Here is a 10797-nt window from a genome sequence, read left to right as displayed (position 1 = left end):
CGGGCGTGTGTGTGTGCATGCCCAAGATCCCGAGAGGAGAATGGAGGAGAAGGGATTGCGGCATGGCCATCCCCTCTGGGGGTTGATTTCTCGCTTTCTGTCTCTCTGTCTCTCTCTGTATTTCTGACGAGTGCACGTGCACTATAGCAAAAAGCTCTAAAAAAAATAAATAAAAAAAAAACTGCTAAAGCTAAAAAAACTCAAAAAAATAATTTAAAAGCAATTGTGATATTTGCTTTTTTATTGTGTGTTAAAAACAAATGAACATTTATCTGTTTATTTGTTGTGATTCTTCAAGCCATCGGATCTGGACTCAAACTCTGGTTGCCCACATGGGAATCCAGCACCTTAACCACGGTGCCACCTGTTGGCCCTTGTTAATGAGTTTTAAGGGTTCTCCTCTATTCTAGATACAAATCCTTTATCAGATATATGTTTTGCTAATATCTATTCCCAGTCTGTGGTTTGTCTTTTCTCTATTTAGTTTGATTTTTTTTTTTTTTTTTTTTTGGCTATAGGGTAAATGTGCTGGCTAGAAAGAGAGAGGGGAAGAGAAAGGGGGAGAGAGGGAAAAAAAAATGACACAGCACCCTCTGAGGGGGGAAGGCCATGCCACAATCCCTTTGCCTCCATTCTCCTGTCAGTATGTGGGATTCAGCACCTTAACCACCACAACACTGGTCGGCTCACAAAAATAATTTTAATATTAAAATTCCAGTAATTTAGTCTTTTAGCTGAAATCTTTGTAAACAGACCCTATTCAAAATTCACAATATTAATCATGCATTTTATAATGTCTTGGTTATAAAATAAAATCTTAGTCCTTCCACATGGTAAAAATGAGAAAAGAATTTTATTAAAAAAAAAAACATTAAATCAGGCCAAAAGTAAGTATCACCTTTCATTTAATAATTTTATTATAACCTATAGACAAAATATACGTATTTACAGTGACTCAAATTCTACTATAAGTCACAACCCACTTACCTTGACAAAACTCATTCGAATGGTGCACATTTTGGTGAGCTCATATACTGCTTCAAACCCATGGTTGACAGATTGAGCCAGAAGCTGAGCAAACTCCTGATTGTTAAAAATTTTGAGGCTGCAACTGCTGGGAATCTTACAGACAGTGGTGGGATGAAAGCCATGATGAAAGTTGCAGTTCCTACTCTGTACAAATATGCTGCTGTCACTGAGGCACTCCGCATACACCTCACCGCCAACGTAGTACAGATGAACACCTTAAAAAGACAGGCATCACGAGAGTCAGTCTAACAAAGCACAATGACAGAGGCTGTGTGGTATAACTAAATACCCACTCTCCACAGCAAACGACCAACAATCTTTAAATAGAAGTTGCCACTAGATGGCATTCTGCTGCCAAAGATAATCAAGAGGTTGACGTCTGCCTATATCTAAAATGGTCCACAAATAACCAAGTTACACTTCAAGTTGGCAGCACATGCTGTCATCCATGTTCTCAGATTTATATCCCCCAGGGCCAGAGAGTGGTGTGGTGGTTAAGAAGCTAGATCCCATATGGCCAACTGTACAGTTCAAGTTCCAAACCCAGTGGCCTGAAAAACCCACTGAACACATGTGTATGCTGCCTAAAATATTGAAAGAAGAAATGGAAGAGCAGGGATTGTGGTGTGGTCATCTCCCCAGGGGGTATTTCTTGCTCCCTATTCAACCCCCCTCCCCTCCCCGCTGTAGTCTCTCTCCAACAAGCACACCTATAACTCATTTAAAATAAAAGTTTGTTTTGTTTTCAAAACAATTGTTTATCATCTCTGGGGGACAAAGAGAAGGCTTAAGATCCCCCCAAATCGCCTTTTGATGAGTCCTTTCAAAGGAATGCTTGGTGCTCTCAACTATCACAAACTATCAACTATCACAAAAAATTTGACAGTTTTATACAGTTTTTGAAAACAAAGAGGATACCAGCATTAAAAGAAATCCTGAAGTTATATACGTAATTTCAGGTTGAGGAAGTATGTCTATCTGTTTTAATTTCCATCTACACATGCATGAAAGACAGAGACAGACAGAGAGAACTCCCTAATGGGGAATGGTAATGCCACAATCCTTTTTTCCTCCATTTCTCCATCCCATGAGGATTGTGGACATGCACACCCCCAGCATGTTTTTTAAGTCCCTGGGATGAGGACCCCAATTGTGGCTGGCCACGTGGAATCTGGCTTTCTATACATAGCAGCTGCACTAAAGGGCCAGCTCAGGAAGAGCTGTTTAAATGGTAAATTTATTTTACATTAAAAAAAAATTTTCATATTCAAAAAATATAAATGAATGTGAAATAGTTTCAGAATTAAAATTCAAATTACACTGGGCCAGCAGGTCCTGTGGAGGTTAAGGTGGCTGGATCCCATATAGCTGACTGCATGGTTTGAATTCCAGACCCAGTGGCATGTAGGGGTGTGCCCCAAAATTGCAAGGAACTGCAGCATGGCCACTCCCCCTACACTTTTCCTTTCTCTGTCTATCTCTAGTGAGCACAGGCATCCTATAGCAATAAAATAATAATAATAATAAAATAAAATTCAAAGTACATAACTAAAGCTGAAGTCACCTAGTATTTTTCCAACATATCTCTAATCATTTCAAATTCATTTTTCCTCAGGAGTAGAAACTGCTAGCAATTTGGAGTATAACCTGTCAAATCTTTTTAACATGTACTTAATTACATATATATGATCCTACAAACATTTTTGTACATGTGTATGTATGTGTGTATGTATTTGTGTTTTTTTTTTTTTACATAAATGGCACTACACTCTATTAATCAGAAATTTACTTTTATAACAGATCTTAGATATTTTATTATGCTCTAAAACCTAAATCTACAACTTGTATGTATTCTAAATGCTGCAAATAATTCTACTGGGTTGTTGAGAAAGTCATGATGCATAGAAAAAAATAAGTCATGACTTTCCCACTTTAATAAAATGGACACAATTTATTTAACTATCTATGGATATTTTCACTATGTTTTACTGCTGCAATGTTTTCAGCGTCATCCCTGCACATACATACCACTACACACATGTGAGTCACAGACGCATATCGGGCTGATATTAAAAACTGTGTTCTGGAAACCAGCAGATGGTGTAATAATTATGTCACTTGGACTTCCACATAGTCAACTTTAGTTCGAGTCTCTGACCTAGTGGCTTAAAATTCATGCCAGGTGTGTGTGCCTGTATGCCCAAAATCCCAAGAGGAGAATGGAGAAGGGATTGCCACGTGGTCATCCTACCAAAAGGTGATTTCTCACTTTCTGTCTGTCTCTCTGGCAAACACACATACCCAATAGCAAAAACTCTTTCTTAAAAAAAAAAAAAAAAAGTGTTTGGTTTCTAAGCAAATAAAAATGACCCATAAAAGAAAGAGTCCTAGAATTTCACATTGAGGAAAAAAGGAAAAAACAATTCCAGAATATCAGAATTCCATAAATTACTTCTACTGTGGGGAGAGAAACAATACACAGAAATGAGATACTGTACCTTAAAAATTATGACAAGTTGACAGTAAAGTCAAAAGAAAATAAAAACTTTTGAACTCATTTTGACCCATAGTATTTTTCTTAAATCTCTTCTATTAGAAATCTCATCACAACAACATTTATTTACCTGCTGTTCCCATTCTAGACTAAGGCTCTCTCAATTTAAAGAAGCAAAGAGCAGGAGGTAAAAAATAAAACTTCTCAAGAAACAGGTAATACATTCTAACAGGTTGGGTTTCTGTCACCACCACTTGATACATGAGACTGTGACATTTCATATCGATGTGAAAATAACTTGTTTGTTGTGGAAAGTATCTGTCAAGATGAATTAAAAGAGGAACCAGCAGTTAGCATAATGGCTATGTCACTGGACTCCCACGTAGTCGACCGTGGTTTGCGTCTCGGACCCGTGGCTTAAAACTCATACCAGGTGCGTGTACGTGCGTGCCCAAGATCCCGAGAGGAGAATGGAGGAGAAGGGATTGCGGTGTGGCCATCCCCCCTGGGGGGTGATTTCTTGCTTTCTGTCTCTCTGTCTCTCTCTGTCTGTCTGGCGAGCACACATGCCCTATAGCAAAAACCTCTCCAAAAAAAAAAAGATGAATTAAAAGAGACCAGGAATGGTGGTGAAGCCAATGAAGATTTACATTATTCACAACGAACTTTCTATCTCTAACTCCACTCTTCCAACATCATAGGTAATTCTCACAAGTCATCTCGACCTCACACACTTCACAAATACCACAATTTTTGTATACTTCTAGCACCTTGTGCAATGCATGGTATATAACAAGTACAATAAATGACTGAATTCAATTGAACATAGAGAATGACTAGATTACCTTTTCCAATATGTCGCCTAGTATTTTCAATTGTAGAATTACGATTAACATTTGACAACAACCCCAAGCAGAATCTACTTTTGTTATTTGAAGGATCTGTGAATCCATCTACTAACACACTAGTAGAAGATGCGTGAAAAGCTTCCCCAACACGATTATTTAATTCGTAGTAGACAATCGAACACCAATGTTTGGGTTCTTCATAAGCGACAGGCTGAACATCTGTGAACAAATCAGACAAAAAAACTTTGATATATGATTATCCAGATTCTTTATGTGTTTATTTCTTAACCCAACCAAGCAATACATGTAAAAGAAAAGTTTTAGATATTTCACTTAAGTATCACTATCCTTACTGACTCTGAGTCTATATCCAAAAACAAACACTAGAATAAAGCTTGAAAGTGACAATTTAAAAAAACTGGAGGACTATAAAGAAAGGCAACTGTCTGAGGTTGCTCAGGTTGCTATAATAAAATACCATAGGACTTTCTGGCTTAAACAACAGAAACGTATTTGGTGTAGTAAAGGGCCCTCTTCCTTACTTACAGACAGTTATTTACTCACTGTGTACTCATATAGTCTTCCTTCATTGAGAAAAATCCATGTCTAATCCCATCATGAGAATCCCATATCTATACACCTAATTTCCTCCCTCCCAAAGACCCCATTTCCAAATACTATCACATTGGAGAGTAGGGCTTTAACATGAATCTGAGTGTGACACGATGCATCCAGTCCACTGGCATTTAACCTCATCACCCCAAATTCATGTTCTTCTCATTTGCAAAATACATACATTCCATCAACAATCCCAGAAGTCTTAATTCATTCCAGCCATCAACTGGAAGGTCTAAAGTCCAGTCTCAACCAAATCAGATATGAGTGAGTGAGTCTCAAGCATTCCTGAGACCAAATTCCTCTCCTGCTATAAACCTGTGAAACTAGGCAAGTTATGTGCTTCTAAAATAAAATGGTGGGACAGGCACAGGATAGATAATCCCATTCCAAAAAGGACATAGAAAAGCAGTGATGGTTCAGTAAGTCCTAAACCTAGTACAGCAAGTTCCATTAGACCATACAGTTGGAGAAAAATCCTCTTTGGTTTGAGGTTCTATCTTCTATGCCCACGACTTAGAGGGGCATCGCGCACTCCAAGGCTACCTGGAGGGGGAAGAGGGGATGGCCATGACTATGCTCTGACTAGCTGCCATGAGTGGCACCCTCACAGCTGCAAGAGACCCTGGCCCCATGACTTCAGGCAGAGGCCAGTTAACCTGCTAAAACTGAGACAGTGGTCTCTGGTAATCTCTGAATTACCTTCAGAGCCATTATTCTCTTTTTTCTTGTAGAATAACGGAAGTTTGAAGCCAAACAGCTTTATCATTCTGTTCTACAGATTCTAAGAAGACTGACAGCCTTCCTTCATTCCACTTGTGTCTTTCCCCTTCAATTAAAACTGTTAATGTTCCTGCTGGAGTGACTGGCCAGGTCCATGGTTTACACCCACACTATTCTCATTATCAAATGGCAGGTCAGCAAAACCCTTAGTATTTTCTTCTGAACAGCTTTGTCATTTTGTACAGTATGTACAGAATGATTCTTTTTGGCTCAACAATTCCTTCTTCCATTCATTTCTCTCTTCTCACATTTTATTCTGGGCAGTCAGGAGGAACAAGGCCACTCCTTCAACACTTTGCTTAGAAATCACTTCAACTAAATATCCAATTTCATGGCTGACGAGTTCTACCTTTCACAAAACACTAGAACCATGAACACAATTTTGCCAAGTTCCTTGAAACTTTATAACAAGGATAGCCTTTCTTTGTTTTCCAGCAACATGTTTCTTGCTTCTGAAACGTCACCAGAACTGTCCTAAATATATCCACATTTCTACTAAAATTCTATACAAGATTACTTAGGTATTTTCAAAGAAAACGAACTCTCTTTCTACATGTCTCTTCTTTTATTTTTGAGCCCCCATCAGAATCACCTGTAACAGCCCCTTTATAGCAGTATCAGCCTTTCCTAGCATGCACTTCAAAACTCTGCCAGCCTAGGGAACCAGCAGTTAGCATAATGGGTATGTCGCTGGACTCCCACATAGTCGACTGCGGTTCGCGTCCTGGACCCGGTGGCTTAAAACTCACACTGGGCACGTGTGCGTGCGTGCCCAAGATCCCGAGAGGAGAATGGAGAAGGGATTGTGGCGTGACCATCCCCCCTGGGGGGTGATTTCTTGCTTTCTGTCTCTATGTCTCTCTCTGTCTGTCTAGCGAGTGCACATGCCCTATAGCGAAAATCTCTCAAAAAAATCCCAAAAAAACAAAAAACCTCTGCCAGCCTATCCATTACCTAGTTCTAAAACCACTTTTACATTTTTAAGTATTTAGTAGAGCAGTATCCTACTCCATGGTACCAATATCTGTCTTGGTTGGTTCAGGCTACTACAACAAAATACCATAGACTGAATGGTTTAAATAACAGAAATTTATTTCTTACAGTGGCCAGCAGGTAGCATAAAAGTTATGGCAGCTAGATTCCACTGTGGTTCAAGTGCCGGACCCGACGTCTAGGAAAATATGCCAGGCATTTGTGCATGTATGCCCAAAGATCCCACGAGGAGAATGGAGGAGAGGGGCTGCAGTATGGCCATCTCCAGAAAGGGTGAGTTGTCTCTCTCTCTCGTGACTGCACATGCCCTATAGCAAATTTAAAAACAGTAATAAAATTAAATAACTTTTAAAAATAAATTGTTTTACTGGCAGAATCTAATTCTGATTTATATTTGAGATTTAAACTACTTTTTCAACAATCTAAAAGACTTAATATTATCAGTAAATGTAAAATTATTCTAAATAAAGTTAATCTAAAAAACTGAGAGCCTCAACAAATTAGGGATGAAGGGGAGCTTCCTAAACTTTATAAAGAACATCTACAGAAAATTTACAGCTAACACATACTTGATGATGACAAACTAGGTTTCCCACTAAGATTAGCAACAAGGCAAGAACAATCTCCTCTTACCCACTCCTTTACAACACTGTCCTGTAAGTCCTAATGCAGTTAAGACAAGGTAACACAAAAAGATTCAAACTGTAGTAGGCCATGTGGGAGTCCAGCATCTTAACCACCATGCAACCTGCTGGCCCTTTAAAAACAATTTTTAAAGCCAAAGATAAGCAGCTCCATGGTTCGGCAATAATGTACTGCTCAAGAGAAGCTGGGTCCTGGGACCAGTAGTTAGCGTAATGGCTATGTCGCTGGACTTCCATGTAGTTGACCAAGGTTCGAGTCCCGAACCCAGTGGCTTAAAACTCACACCGGGCACATGTATGTGCATGCTCCAAGATACCGGGAGGAGAAGGGCTTGAGGCATGGCCATCCCCCCCAAGGGGTGATTTTTCGCTTTCTGTCTCTCTGTCTCTCTCTGTCTGGCGAGTGCACATGTCCTATAGCAAAAACCTCTCCAAAAAAAAAAAAAGAGAGAGAGAAGCTGGGTCCCATTCTTGTGACTGCAGTTTGAAACCCTGGCCTGGTCAACCTGAAGTCTGTGAAGCACAAATGTGTGCCCGAGACCTGGTGGGCTGCAGGAAGGGAATCATGGTGTGAATAGACCCTGTGGAAGGTGTTTCTCTCTCTCTCTCTCAATGTCTTTCGCATGCACATACACATACTCTGTCTTGAATAAAGAAAAAAGACAAAGGTAAAAAAACATGAAAGAATAAATTTAAAGTGGTCACCTAGTCTATGTAGGCAGTACAAAAGAGCTAATTAACTTAAAAAAAAAACATGTACTATACACACACACACACACGTACACACACACACATATAGTTAAATTTTCAAAACCCAATTCTGAATACAACTGCAAAAAAAAAAAATCAGATGAGGAGAATCAGAGGAAAATAAACCAATGTGGACTAACAGACGAGCCCTAAGAATGTAAATTTTAAAGGAGTTTATATCCCCTCTCCTCCTCCCAACCCTCCCAACCCTCCCAACCCAGGAGAGGCAAAAGAGCAAGCCTCAGAAGACATCTTCATGGTTCCTGAGAACTAGTGATCTGCGAAGCATACTGCACAGTTTTCTTATTTTTGCTATTTTAAGAAAAAATAATAATTTTTAGGTTTTTTTTAAAATTTTTTTCTTCTCTTTTTCTCTGTTTCTTGGTTGTTTTTGTTGCTGCTGTTTCTCTCTCTGTGTTTCCTTTCCTGCATGCTCCTGTACGCCCAGATTGTACTTCAAGTTTGGGAAGAAACACACTTTCCATCAGGTGACTAGAAATCACCGCAGGACCACAAGAAATATGGGAAAGCAAGAAAATACCTCTCCTCCAAGGGAAAAGAATAAGTCCTCTTCATCTACAGACAGTACAACATATTAACTCCAATATAACTATCATCCCTTTTTATTTCATATCTGGGGAACCTTAGGCATACAGATTTGAAAAGCACAAAGCAAATAAGTTGAGAAACAGGAATTCAAGTCTAGAAATTGGTGTTCTAAGATATATTCTGTAAATAACAGCAGATTCTATGAAGTACAGTCAAATAGTCATAGTAAAATTCCTGGGTGAATTCAGGACTTTAAAAAGCAAAGACAGTATTCAAATGTTCACAAAATCATGCTCATAACTGTTCTTCAGAACAAGGGCACTCACATGACATCCAGTATCATCACAAGCACATATGAAAGAAACAAAAAAACGCAGTAGAAAGAAACATATAAAACGGCAGTACTTTACTTCTAAACTTGTGACAAAGTAAAGAGCTTAAGGCCTCAAAACAAAGTGGTCTTAAAACCACGATGTACCATAAAGATATACAATTCTTCCCTTACTGATTAAAAAGACAAAAGAAAATCCACAATCGGATACAATTTCACACTTATTAAGATGATCATTTTTCAAAAGACAGAATGTAAGTGCTGGCGCAGATGTGAAAGGAACCGGAACCTTAAGCACTTGCTGGTAGAAATGTGCTGGTGCAGCTGCTGTGTACAACAGTTTGGTGGTTCCTCAAAAAGTTTAACACATATTCTTCAACACAGTACTGGATGTCCGAGCTAGAACAATTAGACAAAAGAAACAAAGGGTGTCCAGATTGGAAAGGAGGAAGTCAAACCGTCTGTAAACGATATAACCTTATACATATTTGAAAAAAAAAAAGGAGGGGGGAATCAGTAGATGGCATAGCAGTTATGTCGCTGGACTCTCACATGGCCGGCCAACTGTGGTTTGAGTCCTGGATCCAGTGGCTGGAAAATTACATCAGCCACATGCATGTGAGCTCAAGATTCCAGGAGGAAAATGGATTGTAGCATGGCCATCCCCGCTGGGAGTTATTTCTCGGTTTCTCTCTCACTTTGTCTGTCTCTCTCTCTTTTGCTCTCTCTCTCCCTGGAATGCACATGCGCCGTAAGGCAAAAAAACCCTCTTTTAAAAAACAAACAAAAACCCTAGATTTTACCTATAAATTCCTAAAACTAATTAACGAATTCAGAATAAACAATCAATATACAAACATCAGTAGTATAGGGACCAACAGATGGTATAATAGTTACATCACTGGACTCCCACATGGTCAACTGTGGTTCAAGTCCCAGACCTGGTGGCTTCAACCTCACAGAGCATGTGTGTTTCCATGCCTAAGATCCCAACAGGAGAATGGGGGGGGAGAAGGAATTGCAGCATGGCCATCCCCTCTTAGGGTTAATTTCTCACTTTCTGCCTCTCTCTGTCTCTCTAGCAAGTATGCACACACAATAGCACACCCAATTTTTTTTCTTTAAAAAAAAATTAGTAGTATATACACCAGTAACAAACTGGCTGAAAAAGAAATCAAGAAAGCAATCCCATTTACAATCACTGCGAAAAATAACTAGAAATAAATTTAACCAAGGAAGTAAAAGATCTCTAAAGTGAAATATATAAAACACTGATGAAATAAACTGAGGCAGTCACACACACACAAAAGAATGATATACTATGTTTATGAATTAGAAGAATTGATATTGTTAAAATATCCATACTATCCAAAGGAACTTACAGATTTACTGTGATCCCTATCAAAATAATAATATCTTAAATGAAACAATGAAAAAAATCTTAAAACTCGTAATAGCTAAAGCACTCCTGAGCAAAGAAGAACAAAGCTAAAAGCACCATACTATATAACTTCAAAACATAACACAATGCTATCGTAACTAAAACAGTATGGCACTGGCATAAGAATAGACGCAAAGGCCAAAGGAAAAGAAAAGAAAACCCAGAAGTAAATCCATATACTTATAGCCAACTTATTTTCAACAAAGGCTCAAAGAACATACACCCATACACAAATGGTGTTGGGAAAGAAAAAAAAAAATTAAACTAGACCCCTATCTTTCACCATATACAAAAATTAACTTGGCCCAGCTGAGGCAGCA

General features: G+C 38.8%; 1 protein-coding gene across 2 annotated transcripts in view; it reads right to left on the bottom strand.

Moving 5' to 3' along the window:
* SMAD5 (SMAD family member 5) overlaps positions 1 to 10797 on the bottom strand; it is a 53785-nt gene that overhangs the window by 4820 nt on the left and 38168 nt on the right. For both annotated transcript variants that reach the window (XM_006160105.3, XM_006160104.3), the window contains exons 5-6: positions 4369 to 4590; positions 988 to 1244 (exon numbers count right to left, since the gene is read on the bottom strand). In XM_006160105.3, the coding sequence (XP_006160167.1) occupies positions 988 to 1244; positions 4369 to 4590 (479 nt within the window). The remainder of the gene's footprint in view (positions 1 to 987; positions 1245 to 4368; positions 4591 to 10797) is intronic.

Source organism: Tupaia chinensis, unplaced genomic scaffold (genome assembly GCF_000334495.1).
Source record: "Tupaia chinensis unplaced genomic scaffold, TupChi_1.0 Scaffold000672_1, whole genome shotgun sequence".
In the NCBI taxonomy this organism is placed as follows: domain Eukaryota; kingdom Metazoa; phylum Chordata; class Mammalia; order Scandentia; family Tupaiidae; genus Tupaia; species Tupaia belangeri.
Note: the sequence above shows the minus strand (reverse complement) of the source record. Positions and strands in the feature narration are given on the sequence as shown.